The sequence below is a fragment of the Mytilus galloprovincialis genome, chromosome 1, assembly GCF_965363235.1.
Source record: "Mytilus galloprovincialis chromosome 1, xbMytGall1.hap1.1, whole genome shotgun sequence".
In the NCBI taxonomy this organism is placed as follows: domain Eukaryota; kingdom Metazoa; phylum Mollusca; class Bivalvia; order Mytilida; family Mytilidae; genus Mytilus; species Mytilus galloprovincialis.
Window position 1 is genome coordinate 83,777,851 of NC_134838.1, and position 21,277 is coordinate 83,799,127.

At 32.1% G+C, this 21,277-nt stretch overlaps 1 protein-coding gene across 1 annotated transcript; it reads right to left on the reverse strand.

Moving 5' to 3' along the window:
- Positions 1-672: 672 nt before the first annotated feature.
- LOC143042383 (acylglycerol kinase, mitochondrial-like) lies at positions 673-15,052 on the reverse strand. Its single transcript, XM_076214667.1, has 14 exons — positions 14,832-15,052; positions 13,047-13,086; positions 11,475-11,554; positions 9,899-9,974; positions 8,750-8,848; positions 8,362-8,394; positions 7,247-7,341; positions 6,678-6,747; positions 5,884-5,963; positions 5,121-5,335; positions 3,565-3,677; positions 2,651-2,718; positions 2,139-2,241; positions 673-830 (listed from the first exon to the last, which is right to left on the reverse strand). The coding sequence occupies exons 1-14, from the start codon at positions 14,939-14,941 to the stop codon at positions 714-716; spliced, it is 1,299 nt and encodes a 432-aa protein (XP_076070782.1). The 5' UTR covers positions 14,942-15,052; the 3' UTR covers positions 673-713.
- Between the last annotated feature and the right edge of the window lie 6,225 nt (positions 15,053-21,277).

Genomic DNA, 21,277 nt, shown 5'->3' on the forward strand with positions numbered 1-21,277 from the left:
TCTTTCAGTCAGTTTAATTAAAGTCTGGAGCTGGCATGTCAGTTAACTGCTAGCAGTCTGTTGTTATTTATGTATTATTGTCATATTGTTTATTTTCTTTGGTTACATCTTCTGACATCAGACTCGGACTTCTCTTGAACTGAATTTTAATGTGCGTATTGTTATACGTTTACTTTTCTACATTGGTTAGAGGTATAGGGGGAGGGTTGAGATCTCACAAACATGTTTAACCCCGCCGCATTTTTGCGCCTGTCCCAAGTCAGGAGCCTCTGGCCTTTGTTAGTCTTGTATTATTTTAATTTTAGTTTCTTGTGTACAATTTGGAAATTAGTATGGCGTTCATTATCACTGGACTAGTATATATTTGTTTAGGGGCCAGCTGAAGGACACCTCCGGGTGCGGGAATTTCTCGCTACATTGAAGACCTGTTGGTGACCCTCTGCTGTTGTTTTTTATTTGGTCGGGTTGTTGTCTCTTTGACACATTCCCCATTTCCATTCTCAATTTTAGATACCCAAACGATGATTGTGGCAAAGACTGGTTATGTTTGACCCAGTAGTTTCAGAGGAGACAATGTTTGTAAAAGTTAATGTCAACAGACAACAGTGGACAATGGATGCCAAGTGAGAACAAGATACGAGATATCAGATATATGAAATAAACAGGACAGAATATATTCAAAACATTTATTCAATAACTATCACATGACAATATCAGCTAGATGAAATACTTCCATTATAAAATACATTTAGTCTGTTTTTTAAAAGTTTAATTTCTATGGGCATGGCTTCATAATTTTCTCCATCAATATCAAACCAGGATGGTTCCTCCTAAAAATATAAAAAATACAAATATTAAGTTTTCTCAGGACAAAGACACTAAATTCTGAAATGACTATAAAATATGCTTACTTGTCATGGAATAAAGTTCCTTTATATATATTAGAAATATTATAAAATAAATTGCTTTGCTGAGCACAGCTGGATACGACTGCAAAGGTTCAACCCTAAACAGTTTGGGCAAAAATGGACACAATATGTGCGCTTGATACAGGTCTGAATTTGAATTGTAATTAAATATTTGACACACAATAGGTTTCTGACACAGAATAACTGTAGTCAAAGAACTTAGAATTAGTTATATGATTTGAATTTATATATATTTTTTACTTTTGTCCAATACACTATGCTGTTGTGAATTGACCCCCAACCCCAAAAAAAATCCATTTAACCCCCACCCCCTCTCCCCTAAAAAGGTTAACCCCCTTTTTTGCTTCTGTGCAATACACTATGCTGTTGTCTATTGACCCTCCCCCTCCTTTTTTTTGAAAATAGTCCAAAACCTGACATTTCTTTATACATAATTTACAAGTAGTGTAAGGGAGGTAAATCAAAACATAGACAACATTGTATTTTAAATGTATATTTGGATTACCTCCCCTACACTGCTTTTAAATTATAATAATTGTTCATTAACCAGACCCCCCCTTTTCTGCCCCTAATTCCTAAATGGTTTGAGCCATAACCCCTCAAAGTCAATCCTAACCATCCCTTTGTGGTATGGAAACTTGTGGTATAATTTCAGAGAGATTCATACACTTAAACACAAGTTATTGTCTGGAAACTACAAAAATGCTTATTGGGGCCCATTTTTTGCTCTTAATTCCTTAACTGTTGTGACCATAACCCCCAAAATCAATCACAACCTTCCTTTAGTGGTATTGAACCTTCTGGTAAAAATTTATAGACATCCATTTACTTAAACTAAAGTTATTGTCTGGAAACTAAATGCCTCTTAGGACGATGACATGATAGCATTATACGACACAAAAAAAATTTGGGTCGTATTAAAAAATAGTTCCTTATGGAATAAAGTGTATGTATTTTTTTGGAGGAGGGGGTTATTGAGGGGGGAATAAGGCTTGTTTTCAAAGCACATATTTTTTAATACCAAGTTTCGACTTGACAGTGATTCAATAAAGCTAGGAACATAGAAAGAATACTATGAATTTATATATTTTCATGGATACCAAAATTCTTTAAAAAATGTTTACTTCCATAAATTAATATATATTTTTTTTGTTCTGGTCTAATAAATATTTGACTCTGCATCATTTATCGAAACATAGTTTAACTAACCTGATCTACGACGACTTCAGGAATCAACTTTATCTTTTTAACAATGAGTGATCTATCTGTAGGTGATCCTAGTTGCAAATTTTTATCATTTATTCTTCTCCAACTACAAATATATCATAAAATATTGAATTCTACTGAAAACAGAAAGATAACACAGGAAAGATTTTTTTTTTAGCCTGAAATGATACTTTTAAGAATAGAATATCAAGTCAACAATTTGATCCCAAGGAATGTGTTGTTATCTGAGTTTTGTAACAACTGCAAATCTAAATTTGACCTTTTGGAATATCTATTGCATTTGTTTTTAAAATACTTATATTCACATTCCTTGAGGAATTTGTTTGAAGTTTTTTCAGTGACATTGAGATAGAGTGCTGTTTCTTTGTTTTTGGTATATTCTAATGCACACAGTTATTTTGTTTAATGTATTAATACAACATAATTATTCATTACATCAACAGTAAATTCCAAAAGAAAACATTGAAATGTACAGAAACTGTAACAGAACATACCCTTCTTTGATGAGATCCATTTTGTTGGGTTCTGATGGTCCTAGTTTACACTCAAACCCCTTCAAATTCTACAAAAAAAACAAATCTTCACTTATTTTATCTATTCAAACTTAAGAGTTATGTGTACCTTTTCAAATCAATATGAGTAAACACAGAGATTTTGTGACATACCCATAAAATATTGACATACAAGGTTGAAATATTCATGATATTAGTGTTGTATTAACAAAAATATAGGATGGCAATTTTCCCAGCAACTTAATTAAATGTATCTGCTAATGTAAATCTGAGTGAGCAAGTTTAATTGATTCACTAATATAACATAAATTGTTTGTTTCAAGATACAGTCATGGAATAAATCTTTGACAAGACAAATAGTTTTAACAATCAACAGAATTGATGGACAAGAGAAAAGAAAGAAACTTAAGGTTCAAGCAAAGTATTGTATTTGCCTCTGTTGTAGTTGTAATGTTTGTCAATTGTACTTTTCTTAAGTAGATACTCTACTGAGAAATTTGTCCATAAAACACTTAAACATTATAACTGAATATTATCTATAATTATTAATTTTCAAATTTTTAGAAATTCAAATAATATGATTAATTTCTTTAATTTTAAGAGTTTTTCTCATAATTACTGTAAAACTTATAAAAATCTTGAACTACTTCATAATTGTATATTTTAGTGAATTGGCTTGAGACTAGGCCAGATAGTATAACAAATGAAATAATTAAACAAGTTTCAATTAAAATATCATAATGTATTAGTTTACTTGAAATTTCTGTTTTAATTTCCGTTTAAAATGGTGTCCTGTATTTTAAACCTTAGCTGTCTTTTGCTTCTTTGTTTCATTTGGTTGCTGTCTCATTGATCTTTATCCTGTCTACATTTTATGATATTAAAAGATTCTTTACCTTTGAGGGGTCATTTAAATTTGATGAATTGACACAGAATTCTATTGTATCTACTTCTTCTGTTATTTCTTCATCTAAACTGTCATCCATTTCTTCTTCACTGTATCTGGGATCTATAAGTACAAAATTATTGATATAAGTACCAAACTATTGATATAAGTACCAAATTATTGATAATTATTGATATAAGTACCAAACTATTGATAAGTCAATGTCAAACCTAACATTCTTCTAGAGTACCTGAGATGACCAATTTTTGGTTTACTTTAGTTTAAACATATTATTTATAGTGGATGTGGAAACCAGTTATTGCAACTTATATTAATCCCTTTCCATTTTGCACTTTGCGGGTGCAAGTGCTGCCTTGTAGCAGCATTAGCCTGCTCTTTTTCAAAATTTACAATGGTGTCTTTTACGTGCAAGAGATATAGCTCTCTCTTAACACAGGTCAGCCATTTATTGTTCCCTTCCAATGGACTATCATCGTTTCTCAAGACCATACTTGGGAATGGTGTCAAGGGAGAGCTGAAAATTCAGCTGAAAATTCAGTTCCTGAAATTTTCTCCATGGAACAATGATCGAACCAGGAACCTTTGTGATAGTAGTCTGATGTGTTAACCACTACACCACAGTTCTTACTTATTTTATTCCACCATGGGTTATCTAATAATAAATTTATTGTTGTCTATTTTAATGAGTTTTTTCCCTTATTTTCAGATTTTGCCATTGGCTATATCTGTGAAAGTTAAACAAAATAAATCAGTTGCAGTTGAAACTTTCCTCACTAAAATTTGAGGAACTTTTTATAAAGTTTAAAATGACAAGCTTTGAAGTACATCAAATGTCATCATGTGATATAACCAGCTGATTATTTTTGACAGGAACATCGTGGTGATAACTGAATAAAGTCACTCCAGCCCTTTCATATATATAGCAGTGTTCATGGCTAGTAATATCTCAGGAGAAGGTCTACTCATTAATACAGAATATTCAATGAATATACATTTATTATCTATTTGAATATATCAAATAATCATACATTTTTTGCTGACATTTTAGGTATCCGATTTGCCGGAGTCTACTGTACCATATTTGTAAACTTGATTCTTTTCTCAATTTTAACTCATTTTAAAATACTTTCAATAAATTTATGGATTATAATTTTTCATAATGAGTGGATTCATTGATCACAGTTCAAAATTCTAATGGGAAAATTTCCTTGATTTTTTTTTTTGAGATTTCATTATTTTAACATCATGAAAATAGGCAACCATAACCATGACTTATGATGTCTCACAAAATTATTTTTTTCAGATTATAGTAAAACTACAAATTGCTTTTAGATCTTGTAAGAATCATTAGAAAAACAGATTTCACCAAGCTTTTTAAAGCAATATAATATTTATTCAAAACTTACAGTTAAATATTAAGCACTTGAATATGTTAAAATGCTGGGCAAGCCTTGAGTTTTAAATATCAAAATTAAACTGTCAAAAGACGTTATATATAATATTCTACTAGATGCTTGCGTTAGAATTTATTTAAAATACTCATACCTGGTGCTGCTGGCTTCATCTTATATAGAAAACTAAACCAACTTTTAGATTGTGGGGCAGGTGATTGTTTCTTGATTTGAGATGTATAAACAGGTTTTGTATTTTCATCTGTGGCTAAAACATAACTGATCTTTGCTTTAAATACTGGTGGCCATTCCTTCATCACAGTTCTGACATGGGTCCAGCGATGTTTTAATGGGCCAAAGTACCAATATCTGTTTGAATATAAATCTGTCATAAATATGAGTTTTCATAATTTTTCACAACTTTTCAAATATCTTGTGGCAATTCTGACAAATAAGACATACATTTGGTGAAGCTTCTGACTTCAAAACATTTCAGATGTTTAAACATAAATACAGTAGTTTCTTGAGCGTAGCTACCCAATCATTAAAATATGTGTCTATATGATAAAATCGCTCTCATATGTTAGAATTAACAAAAGGTTGTCAGAGCAACAGCAAACCAGATTTATAAACATTTATTTGTGTCCTGACATTTTTCAATATTACAAGAACCATGACTCCTGAACGGTGAAAGGGAAAATCGTTAATATCAATTTTGACCCTCATTTTGTCATCAGTAACAACATATAAAAATTTGAAAAGCTTTGGTTGAATGGTTCATAAGTAAATGCATGGACAACATTAGGTTGCTGCCCGACGGCCCGACCAAAAACCGTACATCCCCAAATCAATAACAGACATTTTTGTCGAAAATCAGCTTAGTAATAAATGTATTGACAAGATATCCTTAGATATACTTAGATTTCCTAGCCTCAGCATCTCTATAAACACCTGTCTGTAATCCAGATAAAGAAAAGGATGTTCTACCATCTTCTCCCTACAAAGACAGATGATTGCTATAATAATAGATATCATACATAAATTATATTCAACAGAAGAGTGTAAACTCAATGAAAACATTGGACACAAACAACACTCACAATTACTCTTTGGGAAGTTACAACCTCACCTATTACTAGGCAGAATTTACATCTTCACCCAATATAAGTTTATGGCTAGATTTATATTTTATATCTGTAATACTAAAGTTGAGAACACATTGTTGACAAGATTTATGTAACCTGCTTTGTAAAGGTATATTATATTGAATGTTAGGTTAAATGTTTTAAAATGGTCACATTGAGCAGGAAGACCCACCAACACATATCAATACAACTCTTACTACTAAATGTCACATGCATTTCAAAAAACAGTCAATACAGTAGAGGTTTTATTGTTGTTGTATAATAAAATTATCAGATTTATCTTGCATATGAAGCATAATTACTTGCAAATAATGTAGTAAATAAAATTATCAATTTTTTTTGAAAACTGAAATGTTGGAATAAGTAAAGTTTTGTATCTAAATAACCAGGGCATATCAATGTGTGAATTCTATTTAGTAAAGCAATGTTTGGATACTAAGGACATGGTAAATAGCGTTATAAGCAGTGTTACTTGAATACTAAAGCTATATTAGTTTGATCATAATAGGTAAACTGTAAACTGAATGCATAAGGAAACAGTATTGTGTCAGTTATATAAGTGTTACCTGAATGCCAAGGACATCAATTTTCTTTGTTTCTCCTTTAACTATTGCCATGGCTGATTCTAATAGCATCCTACAGAGACAAAATTCCTCTTAAAATAAGCTAGGATATAAAATCTATCAATATGAAGAGAATTTCATAAATTTTCTGTCAGAAAATTAAAAGGGGGTTGCACAAGAAATATCATATTCACAATGACAAAGTCATGACACAGAGACAGTGGTTTTTTTTCAGGGAAGTTCACGTCAGAAGACGACTGAATCTATTAACTATCAAGTCATTTAAATCATTAAGCAAAGATTTTATTTGAAGTTTTTTTTTAAACAATTAAACTTTTGTTCTCTCACTAAATAATTCAAAATTTGGTGACTATGTTGAATGAATCTATACAATCAATCTTGAGATACAGGATCTAACAGATTCTGTTAAGTCTGCCTCATATCTTGACTAATATCCAGATTACATATATACTTAGCTAAAACATAATTATCCTTCTTACTAGATACTAATAACTAGTCTTATTTTATACTGATGGTCAATATAGTAATATTTTATCTAAGTATGTATGTACCTCACTTCATCCTTGTCTGTTCCAAACAATAGTCTGGCAAATCTGTTCATTGCTCCAAGAGGTATAACTCCTAAAGGTACACTTTGTCGAAAAGACTGAAGAAAAAGAAATTTTTAATACATATCAAATTAATCAAATGGACAATGTCACATATATCAGTTATAAATTGTTCTAATTTCTTAATAAAACTTATGTGGAAACAAAAGTTCCAGAGGATTCATAGAGTCTGTATTGGTCACCTGGCATTTTTGCATAGAAATTGATAATATGCAACACTATCGGTATTGATTGGAAACAGGGTGGCATAAAAGCTTTTGTTGTTAATAAATTTTGCTGTTTTTCATTAAAATTGAATAATACAAAACAACATTGATATGGTAACTGCTTCAAATGATATAAAAAATTTAAAAGATAATAGTGTGTCCTCTTATTCATATTTAATAATTGGGACAAATGTAACAAACAAATTGAATCCACTTTTATTCTTATTTCTTGGTTGAAATATTGTATAATCTGCTTGAAATTTGGGTGAATCATGGTTCCTACATGACTGAACATAGCGGTAACTAAAGAAACTTAGTGAGCGCATACCCCACATCCCCACTGGAGAAATAAAATAACTGTAAAAAAAAAAATTGTATAAGAAAAAGAAATTGAATCATAATTTCCTGTCGATATGCACATCTACATACTATGTCCTGATCATCTAAAAAGGTTTCTTGAAATTCTGTTGTGTGGTTTAAGAGGAGTTGTGGTGTCACAAAAAACAGGACTGACGAACAGACAGATAGACTGGTCAAAAACATTATGCCCTCCACAACTGAGTTGCGTATAATAATACATATCAATTACTGTATTTGCTTTTGTTTAATGGTCTTTTAAAATATTGAAAGACATGTAAGCAATAGTTCAATAACTGTAAGAGGTAATTATTTAATTGTACAAGAAGAAAGGGGCCTTAACACAGACTTTATCTGCAATTTTAACTCCCTTTTTCAGATACCTCTGATACATCCAAAAACATATTGACAACTTGACATTAGCTAATGCTTCGTATTTCTCTTTATTACATAATTTGTATCATATATTATGAAAAATGTACTTATATAACGTACCATATCATCCTTCCTCATAAAACCAGTCACTGCCTGAAAAAAAAATAAGGGATAGATGCATTTCATTATATGCCAGACAAATTTTCAAATGAATTATGTGGATCATTAGGATGTTGGTTAAATTAAATTGTCACACAAAAGTTAATTATTCTATCGTTAGAATAACTCTTTTTGGGGTCTGTAGGTTGCCAGGCATAATTATGTCCCTTTCCAACAACCACATTTTCAAGTTGCAAATAATTTCCCACCTTTCATCCCTGTTTTCCTACCTTGCAGAAAATACAAATTGTATCAATAGTTTTGTGTCCTGAGTATGGATCAAATTTTTGCCACTGGGAGTTATATATGGAAACAACAATAAATCAAGCAACTTTATAAAAATATTTACCTCTAGTAATGTTCCATCTCCCCCTGCCACTACAACTGCATTAGTTTCATGTTTCTCTAAAGCTGTTAGAAACTTCTTCACCTGTCCCTCAAATTCTGTCTGTTAAAATTATATTAAAATTAAATAAAGAACAAAATTCCAATATCCCCTTTGAAGCACATATTTTACTTATCCAAGCAGTAATGTTTTCCTTTCCTTATAACTATATAATAAAATTAAGTGAGAAATGATCAGAAGTATGCTTGAGAGCACTCAAAATGCAATTTCCCATACAATCAATATTTTCAAGGGACATAGCTTTTTATAAATAGTGAATTGTCGCTGATTTTTTAACTTGTCTGAGATATTGCTGATACATGTATAACATTCAAACCTGATATAAATTTTATATATATATCTGACAAGAATTGCTCATGTAAGAGCAATTATATTGCAAATGTGTTTTAGAATCTACAAGGGATGCAACTCCTGAATTTTTTCAATGATACAGAAAATTGCATTTTGCCAGACATTGCTGATATAAACCTTTAGAATAAATTTCATAAAAATCTAGCTAAATATCAATCAATATATATTTTTGTATTTCTATTGTTTCTTTTCTCTTTCCAATGGTATGCTACACATTTCTTCCATGGATGCTACTGAAGTTTAGATACATGTAAATAGAATACTTGAATGTTCTTATATCTAACTTTTAAATCCAAGGATAGAAAATGTACAGTGCCCAGAAGCCATGGCACCTGGATGAGCAACTAATTTTTGCAGATTTTTGTTTCATAAAACACTGGGCCACCAAAAATATTATCAGGGCTACCACTTGAAAGTTTTAACTTAACATTTAGCTCCTACTATTGTATCTTTGCTATCAATCTTTGGTCTAAGGAATACCAGTACATGTTCTTAGTTTCAGGAGTTTTAAAATAACCTAAATTCTGAATATGATGGGCGACCTACATTGGCACATATTTTGATTTTGAAAGGTTTTATGTTTGTGTGAACAAATGGTATTGCATTTGGACGAATTTAACTGTTATATACCAGAGTTTTTACATGTGTTTTAAAACCTGATAAGGGTTTAATGGTGACCCTTTTAAAATCAATCAACCATATAATCATACTCTGTGAAAACAATACAATGTAATAACATACCTTTACTACATTAACTTCTATTCCTGCTAAATGTAATATTGGTGCAGCATTCTTATTGAAAGATTTCACGGCTCCTCTATAAATAAAATATTATTATAAAAAAGTTAGCATGTTCCAAAGATGTGTGTAACCTTCCATCTAAAAGTAAAGTAAAATAGACAGAAACTGTGTAGTCTGTGTTTTGGTACAGGAATGGAATCCCCAAAAATTGTTAAAATCCAATCCCAAAAAATTGCTAAAAGCAAAAGAAAAAAATAGCAAGCTTAAAACTTGACTTCCAATAAAAAATCTGGTTGGTGGAATTTTGTAAAGCTGCTCTAAATAAATTTAAATTGCAGGTGCACAACCCCTTGTCCTATAAAAGAATCAGTTCTAGTGTAATGAGATGTGGGAAAATGTTTGCAGGGAGTTTCTCATTAACAACATGGACAAGGTATATATAATGTTGACAATAACAAAAGACGTGATCCCTGTGTGTTGATATAACATAGCTGAATGGAAACACAATACTATATATTTAAACTAATGTTGGCCTGTGATGTAGGATGTTCTCACTACTTTGAAGATCCATTGGTGGCCTCTATAGGCTGATTTTTGCTCTTTGGTTGTGGTTTTGTCCTGAATTCCACTATGTTTGTTCAGCTGTGGTTTACAGAGCGATATGAACCAAAATTTCTTTTATCTCATGAAAACTGGTATTAAGGAGGGTATACAAATTTCAGAAAAAAATTAAACATTTATTTTTTACTACAAATCTTATTTCTTACCTTTAGTGGTTGTTACTTTATCATATGGTACAAAAATCATTCCAAAAAAATCAAGTTGTGTTGGCCCCAGATGACTTTTAAAATGTAGATATCATTGGAAAAGCTCCAAATTATCTCCCTTTGGTGCAAAAATGAAATATCTTTTTTAACTCATGGGTGACCTAGTTTTTTTATTATAATTTTCAAATAAACTGTACTTAAACTAAACTATTGTAAAATTTGAGCAATTTCTGTAACAATGTTTTTTTTTTTATTTCAATATTACCGCTTTTTCTCTTATTAGTTCAACAGAAAAAAGTACCTTTACAAAAATCTATGCTTCTTTCTAAGGCAGTTTGTGAGCGTAAATGAAGGGTGACCCCATTTTTTTATTTCATTTTTCTATTAAGTTAAAGATAAAGTTCATTTATAGAAAAATTTAGCGAAATCCTATATTAATTAAAAAATTTGATTTAGACCTGTGAGCCCCCTTAAAAGGTAATTTATTAAGATTTTTTTAGTTACTGTTATTTCTATTCAAGCTGGTGCTTTGCAAATTGGCATTAAAACCTATAATCAAGTTATGGCTTATTGTCATTTAAAGGGCACCATCCACTTGTACTTGTCACTTAATGTTTAAAGCTGTGACCAATTTTTGCACACATGTTTTTTTATTATCTGAACTTTGACATAAGTGATTTAAAAATGAAAAGAAATTGATGTCTACATTTTAGAAATTCAAGTTCAGTCAAGATTTAATATCAAGAAAAGTTACGGTACAGAATCAATGAAAAGTAAACTGTTACCCATAAAAGTCATAATATAAATACCCTGATGCAGAAGCTGGGTTCAAAAACACTATAATTCTTCTTGGTTTATCTGTCACACCTATTTTTACTTTTCCATATTTCTGTAAATAAACAAATGAATGTGTTACAATTATTAAATTAGATCTCAAATAAAATATATCTGTGTTATAAAAAATTATAAACAAGAATGTGTCCAAATTACACGGATGCCCCACTCGCACTATCCTTTTCCATGTTCCATGACCGTGAAATTGGGTAATTATCTAATTTGGCATTAAAATTAGAAAGATCATATCATAAGCAACAAGTGTACTAAGTTTCAAGTTGATTGGACTTCAGCTTCATCAAAAACTACCTTGACCAAAAACTTTAACCTGAAACTCCCACTTTCATTTTCTATGTTCAGTGGACTGTGAAATTGGGGTCAAAAATCTAATTTGGCTTAAAAATTAGAAAGATCATCTCATAAGCAACAAGTGTACTAAGTTTCAAGTTGATTGGACTTCAGCTTCATCAAAAACTACCTTGACCAAAAACTTTAACCTGGACGGACGAACGGAACCACAGACGGACGAACAGAGCCACAGACCAGAAAACATAATGCCCTTCTACTATCGTAAGTGGGGCATAAAAAATTATGAAAAGCCTCAGTGGCTGAGTTGTCTAAGTAGTTCCTACAATAATCACTAGCCAGTCAACACTGAGGTTGCGAGTTCAAATCTAGCTCGTGCAGGTGCAATCAAGTGTAACTTAACTCAAATCTTAATTGACTAGGATTGTCAGTTTTCCTATCCAAGGTCAGTGGATTTCTCTGGGAACTCCGGTTTCCTCCACCAATAAAAACTGGCCGCTGAGAAATGGTCAAAAAGCAGTGCTTAAAGGTGGCAATAAACACCAAAAATAAAACAAAATAAAACAAAATCATTGTCGGTTGCAATTGTCTTTAAGGAACAAGGACAAGAACTAGTTTAACCATATATCACTTGAACAGGCAATAAATGTACAAAATTTGAGAAGAGATGATGGCAAGACAATAATGTAGTTAGTTACTAACTTAGATCACTGAATTACAGGAAACAACGTACATTAGTAAAGTCAACATCCATTTTATTGGTGATCAGGTACTTTGAGATTGGTTTTAGTAAAGTTCTGTAAGTATTCTTTTATATGGTACTGTTGTGTTTTTACTTGTATGTTTAAGTTATCAAGTATTCTGTTATTGACCTTTTTCTGTGCTAATATTAACTGACTTTTCTCATTTACATGTTCCTTTTGTTCCTGAGTGTCTGATGGATATTAAAAGGATGAGGGTTCACTGGTTGAGATCTCTACACTATATAAAGTAAAGAGTCCTGGCCGTGATTGTCTTGAGTTATTAAGGGAAATTTGGTGAATATGTTAGCAGAACTTTAATAGTTTCAGTTAATATAAATATTTTTACAACTTCTCCAGAATTTGGGTAATTTAGAGCTTGACATGTTGTTGAAGAAAATTTTTTGTGTCTTTATGCTCCTGTCTAATACCCCATTATTTCCAATTGATTGACAAAATATTATCAATATATTATTGTACTTCATGTACTTAACTTCCTACCTTTGCTTCTTTACAAAACTCTCTTCTCAATAAATCTTCACTGAAAAAATAAAGAAATACATGTATTACTTAAATAGAGATACAAAACAACAAAAAAACAAAATTTTTGTATTCCACTTTTTTTTATTTTTCTGAAGTCAGATTATACATTGTACTTTTATATAAACAGTAGTACTTTTTTTTATTTGACTCTATCTAATGAAAAAAATATTGTCTTTTTATCTCCTTGTTTAGATTCAACTAGAACAAACACATGAAATCGCTGGCATCTAGAGCTTGGTTGAAAGTATGTAAAACTGTTGAAGAATGAATTTCTGTAAAAGATTTTATCATGGTGTGGAGAATTTCAGAAAAGGTATAAAAAGTCATAGGTACTCCTTTTTTCCAAAGTCCCTTTTTTTTTGGTTTTCTGGTAATATTTTCGCGTTTATGTATACTACGAACATATGTATATTATAAGTATAGTGTATTTGCTATTAACTATCAATTCCAACTTTCTTCTCCATGACGATCATACTATATTATATAGAGAATCACTATATATATTTTAGTAGTAAAATGTATAATCATAGTATACATGCAGATACATGTACATGCGAAATTAATTGTCCTGTCCCCGAGTACTTATGAAAATTATGTACAAATTTAAAACTGGAAGTCTTGTCTATGACTTAAAAGTCGGTCTGATGTCAGACGGAAACATATCCAGACGCCATTTTTTCTGTTTTTCTCCCAAAAATAACCCAAACTGAATAATTATAAGAATGGATGACAAATGTGACTATGCATAGTACCTATATATAGGACACAGAGGCATGATGATTAATTTATTGTGGAAGGAAGAGAAGCGACACACAAAAATGAGGTCTTCTCGTTTAATAGTATAGATTCTTGAAGGTAGATACATGTACAATACATGTAGTGTCAATATGTATATGTATTTCAAATAATATCACATATATAAAAAAATATATATTTTGAAGGCATTTATATATTTATACATAAAAAAGTAACACTTCTGATTTATAATACAAATGTATCCTCAGAATTTGTTTTTCTTTTAACTGTTAATTGCTCTAATATCATCTGGTTGTACAAAGATTTGACTGACATTCTTCGTTAATATGGTTATGTTATGATACAGCAGTTCCGGGATATGGTAGTTAATTGAATCTATCATGCGACTTCCATTATCACATGGTATTGTCTCTTCCAACACACATTGAGCAAACGGGTGAAAAAGTTTGATTTTATTCTGCAAAACATATTTGGAAAATTAAAATCTAAAATGGTCACCCTCCCTCACTCAGTCGTAAGGAAATTAACATTACATACTTATCATGCTTATGGAACATCAAATATTTCTTCACTACCCTACAGAACGATGATTGTGAAAGTGCTGGAAAGTTTTAATAAAGCACGGATACACGTATAAGTGTGCCTTATATCTAATAAATAGCGTTATAAATGCATGCAAAATTGATCTTTTTTTTTGGTGAAAGGCATGATTCCAGTATAGATGTGAAAAAGTAGCTCTTAAGGTCCTTTTGATAATTTTTGATATTTGCGGACTATGGCAAAAAAAAAATCAAAGGACAATAGAGCTACGTTTTCGCAGCTAGATTCCAGAAATAAAGTATTGTAGATGACTATTGATGAAGTTGATCCATTTACTGTTTTAAAGGCCACTTTCAACATTATTGTGTAATTTTGTGTGGTCAGTTTTTGTTGGCCGATAAAGATGCAGTGGCAAGAGAGTATCACGACCTTCAATTGGAAACTCACTTATATTTTCGAGCTGCAAATCTCCCAACAAAATACACAGCAACACCAGCAGCTAACGATTTCTTCCAATTGTTTCGAACGGTTTTTACCGTTTTAACTATGAAGGCCATTGACCTATTGTCTACGAATTAAATGCATTTATGACTGTGATGATGTTAGAAAAGATTATTGACAACCTACAAAAAAATTGCACATGTTTACAACGAAGTCAAATTATATCTTTAACAATATTGATCATGACTATATTCGGCCAAACGCACTGCAGACAAGGATGTTATGAATGTATAAATCCATGTTTTCAACCGTTGTCGGATTAATCTGCGGATTCCGTAAAACAACTAAAAGTACAAATATAATCTTGAAAAATAAGTATCATTTATGGAATTGTTCCGATATAATACATAAAAAAAATCATAAAAATACTGAGCTCCGAGAAAAATTCAAAATTAAAAGTCTCTTATCAAATGGCAAAATCGAAAGCTCAAACACATTCAAAAGAATGGACTGCAACATTCCAGCAGCACCTGCATACGGGGTATATATCTCCAAATTGATACGATATTCCCGTGCTTGCATTTCCTATCATGATTTTTGGTTGCTGCTCACAAGGAAGCTATTAAACCAAGAGTTCTAATGGTGATGTTGAAATCATCCCTTCGTAAATTTTACGGACGCCATGACCGTTATGGAATAACCGTTTCACAAATGATATCGGATATGCTTCTTACGTCGTAACTACAATCCCCTTCCCTTTCATGAATGTGACCTACCGAATTAGACTATTTACCGTATTTGTTATCACATAAGCAACACGACGGGTGCCGCATGTGGAGCAGGATCTGCTTACCCTTCCGGGGCACCTGAGATCACCCCTAGTTTTTTCAGTGGTGGGGTTCGTGTTGTTTATTCTTTAGTTTTCTATGTTGTGTCGTGTGTGCTTTTGTTTGTTTGTCTTTTTCATTTTTAGCCATGGCGTTGTCAGTTTGTTTGAGATTTATGAGTTTGACTGTCCCTTTGGTATTTTTCGTCCCTCTCCTTGATGATCAGAATATACCAGTGTCATATTTATATTTCCCGTTTTGTACAGTTATATGCGCACTAACTAACTATATCTTTTATAGTTTTGTTATACTATAAAATAAAATAAATATAAAAAGAAGCCTACAAACAACGTGAACTTGCTAACTTTTAAGGGTATACCCATTGAGAGTCATTGATTACGGCTATTAAACATCTTGAATCCGTATGATGATGGTTCAAATCTCAGTTCTAAAAGCTGTTCGGGAATGGTCTATAGAAATATTGTCATACATAATCATGATACGAAGAACTGAAAAAGTAGAGACAGAGTACAAATAAATAAAAGCATAAACTAAAGAAGCTATCGAGAACACCGAACTCAAATGGAATGACTATGTTCACCAATATAACATATGTACTAAAGTCAATAATACAATCGGGGATCTAAAACGAAAGGTAATTAGAAGTAAGAAGATGTGTGCCAACGAGAAAATTCTCAATCCAAGTCATAATTTGTAAAAAAAAGTAAACCATTGTAGCCCCGGGTCTAAGTACGACCTTCTCTGACGCATCGGCTCACACCGAACAGCAAGCTATATAGATCTATAAATGACCACAAAAATGACTAATTTAAAAAAACATACAAATATGAAAACCAACTGTCTAATCTAAAAAGAAATGAGATTCGAGAAACACCGAGGACCTTTGGTGGTATAAATACGAGCAGCCCGATATGATATCAATGAGCATGAGTGTAAGGAAGATGCTTCGAATGGAGATCTTTAACACAAAGACGAAAAGATGCAAGAATTACAGGGCCGTAACTACATTGAGGCAAATGAGGCAAATGCCTCGTGTTGGAAATTAAAAAAAAAAAAACCCAAAAAACTGAAACAAGATTGTCTTCATATCAACCTGAATTGTTTTCACGGAAAATGTCTTGCAAGAAGCAAGTTCTCTTCACTCTCTGATGTCGCTCCTGCATGTTTTTCGTGATCCGTGTTTCTATTTTACTTTTAGTTTTCAGAGTTGATGGTCTATTGTTTGTACTCCTGTGTCCCGGGTTTGTCTTTTGTTCATTTATTGTCCTACTTTATAACTATAGTGTGCAGAGTGTTGATTTTCATTTGTAAAGTGTGGTTTTGCAATGTTGCATGTCCACCGATGTCCAGACATTGTACGAGAAAATATTTTAAGAATATACGATGCTACTGGACATAGAAAAAAATTGTCATTTCTGCATGTAGAATTGAACTTGATATCAAAGAATACAAAACTGGCTTTTTTGTAAAAGAATATGGAGTAAACGTGCATAGGACCTTATCTCACACAAAGTTTTTTTTCTGTTCTTCATCTTGATAGTTGATGGAGGGTCTTCAACAATAAAAGAATCATTTATACCGTAAAACAAGGTCAAGATGGTCCTTAGTGTCGACTTAAGCAGTACTAGTACTTAGAGTATAATACTGCACTGTCACTATATTTAAATCTAGTCATAAAAAAATCACCAAAGTCTGAATTAAGCACAACACAAGACAAGAACAGACAGACATAATGATTATGAGAATTCCGGTTTTTGCTTATTCTACATATCGGTCTACGGTAACTTTTAATGTTGTCCCCGTAAAACCTAAAAGTCTTAAATTACAATGAATCTATGTTTTTGCTTTGAGACAAGAATATCGTCGAAAGAAATAGCTAAAATTAATGGGCCGTTATTGCCTTTCAATGCAAGAAAGAGCCAAAGTCCATGAAACGCTCAGAATACACGATTTTGCATTATTTTTCTCAGAGCTTCTGGGGGACTTGAGCGGCCCCCAGATCCCTCGCCAAAATGTGTTCGACTCGGTAACCTCGGCGAATATATTTTGCCTCACAGTCTGCACCAAAAACTTTTCAACTACTAGTCCGAAGACCAATATTCTGACATTTTTCTTATTGGGCCAAACAAAATTTTGCAAAAACTTACTAGTCCGAATGAAATTTTACTAGTCTGGGGCATCGGACTAGTGGCTAACCGTGCAGACTGGCCTCAATATTAAAAGAGGCTAGTTACGGCCCTGAATTATTATGCTCAATTAGAATAAAAAGGATAAATTTGAATGACAGAGGCATCTCGTCTGATACCGCCAAAAGAACTGCAAAGAAACATGTATGACAGACGTTTCAAATTTCCACCATCATCAAGTTGTTACCGAAAATATTCTTTCCTCCCACGAACCATCATAAATTGGAACGCTCTCACTTTGTAGCTGTATCAGCACCGTCAGTCGAGGCTTTCGAAGCGGCATCAATGATAAGCTGGACTAGATTTAAACACTATGGGATAGGTCCTACTGGTACCAAAAGCATGACAGGACAATTAGTTTTTTGCTTGTAGCCAAATTAAATTAGCACATCCATAAACATATAACACAAGCTCTGCATGGCGTTACCAATAACGCCATTTTTGCTCACCCAACAAGCTCTGTCTATATATAGTCTTTTACGTACAAGTAATACATGCAAACAGAACACAAATTGAAGCAAACGAAATGTACATACGTTATCATGCAAGAATATTAAGCGATACACGTAAAGCAATTCAATAAGCCGTAAAAATAGACCACAGAACATATACAAGCAAATATTAAAACAGGATTCGTACTGTGCATACTTAAAAGGAACATATGTATGTAAACCAGCTTGACTTGTAACAAAACAATGACGACAAGCTCTGAATTAATTTACGGACTCCTGACTTGAGAAAGGCACATAAAAATGTAGTGGAGTAAAAAGGTATTAGAGGACTCAATCCTAACTTTTATAACCTTGTACAGTGATGTAACAACACAGTATAAAAAAACTATAAAATATGTTTTATTGTTGTTGTTTTTTTTTTTTTTTGGTAAATAGATATTGTTTGGACTGATCAAAGAAGAAAACTTCAATATAAATGATCATATGAATTAAAACTTATCAAAACGGTATACTATTCCTTTGAGATGAAGAGTCGAGGTAGCTTTCATGGAAATATCCGTGAATAGATAGACCGAGCATGCATGATGCAGCCAGCAATTATGGTTTTACATGATACCATAGGACCAGAGACAGTTATATGTCTCTGATAGGTCTAACACAGATAAGTCTTATGATAGGTAAGTGTAGATCTGGTAGGCGTCAGCATCATTCTTATATACCAAACGAAAAAGGCTAATGTCCCGGTCATTTATCGAAGAGACTGGGTGGCTGACCGGTTTTAATTATAAGCAGAGCATTTTAATTATTTGTCATATGGTTCATATTTAACAGCTTTTGTGCCATGAGCTTAGTCGCACCATGAACGCTAAAATCATCATTAAAATTCTACACACGTTTATAAATATATCTAATGTAGATATATGAATTTGTTTATCAGCTGATATAAATTTATTATCTGCTTTATATGTAATTTGACCTTTATAGTTTATCCTAAGATGATTTCAGATCATATCAAATTTGGGTCGTATGGCCAGTTTTAATCTTGTATAGGAAGTGATTAGCTGTCTTTATTTACTTACATTGATGATAATTTTAGAAAGAATTTAGTGTTCACCCATTTTTAAATTAAAATTTAATTTGCTGCACTTTTTGCTTTAGAAAATGCGGCTCCAGAAACTTGAATATTGTCCGTCCAATATTCATAATCTGTTGCATTAAAATCAATCTAATATTCAAGAGAATATCATGATCTAGATTGCTGATTTTTTAATCCCATGTGCCAATGTTGCAGTTAATCTCGGACATTGAGACATTGATTGTCAAAATGCGCACTAGTGCAATTGAAATAAGTACTACTAACGTTATTATATTTCCGACCAGAAATTGTATTTTAAGATAGAAACAATAAGCAAAAATAACAATCTAAAACCAAGAGGAACTGAAAAAACTTCAGCTTTTCTGAGGCTTTTCTTCTCCCGGTGACAATCAAAAAAGTATTTTCTTAAAAAATAAAAAGACTCTCATACTTAAAGGCTAAATATGTTTTTGTTGTCTCTTCGTGTTTTTTTTACTTTCTGCTGAGTTTAGTGATTGTTTGAATGTTGAAGTCATATTCTTTATAACGTTCAGTGACAACTGTTACATGTGATTTTACATGCCCTCAGAACGCTCTTTTTCTTTATTTCTGATGTAAATACACAGAGAAGTAAACAGTATTGTAGATAAGAACTTTCTGTATACATTAATAATTCGATTCAAAATTTAAAAATTACAGGTTGATATTGTCAGTGTCTCGAAGTCTACGCAGGAAAACTGTAAAAAGTTCTATGAATCTTGATCAACATTTCTTTAAAGATGTGCGCTACATGATGAATTGAACTAGTTGCACTTTTAGTATCTAACAATATTATCAATGGAAATGTTTTGATAATTGGTTGGTACATTAAGTAAGTATACTTGTCACTATTGTGTGAAGTGACAAATCCACCAGTACTTAGCTTACATAAATGTTGAGTCGATCTTTTGATCTTAAATGACACTTAACAATTTTATCAGTATAAAGTCATTCAATGTAATTGGTCAATTATCCTGTCCTATATGGACGCTGTCCTGAGACTGGTCATGTTAGGACACCGGCACTTTTCTATATTATAGAGAGGATGCCATTCATTTACAGAAAACTCGAGTTTTACTGGATATCTTTTGTCAATTTCATTACGAAATAGTGGAATTCGACAGAAAGTCTGATGAATGGTTGGCAGTCTATGAACTTGGAATATTTTGAGTCTACAAAAACTATCACATTGAGAAAAGGGAGAGTTCTCTGATATTCCGAAATTGTATATAAAGAGTTATTGTAAAATCATCTTTTTGAATATACTCACAGTTTGGATATTCAAATATCATGAATGATTTCTAGGTATTATTCTGAACAGTATGTCTATAGCTTCACAATTTTTGTATGGTAGTTAATTTCATTTTTGGTAGTGTATGCAAGATACCGGTTGAATGGATGTATTGAGGTATTAGTTATAGACAATACTATAAAATTGAGAATGGAAATGGGGAATGTGCCAAAGAGATAACAACCCGACCATAGAGCAGACAACAGCAGAAGGTCACCAACAGGTCTTCAATGCAACGAGAAATTCTCGCACCCGCAGGCGTCCTTCAGCTGGCCCCTAAACAAATATATACTGGTTCAGTGATAATGAACCCCATACTAAACTCCAAATTGTACACAAGAAACTAAAGTTAAAATAATACAAGACTAACAAAGGCCAGAGGTTCTTGACTTAGGACAGGCGCAAAAATGCGGCGGGGTTGAACATGTTTGTGAGATCTCAACCTCCCCCTATACCTCTAGCCAATGCAGAAAAGTAAACGCATAACAATACGCACATTAAAATTCAGTTCAAGAGAAGTCCGAGTCTGATGTCAGAAGATGCAACCAAAGAAAATAAACA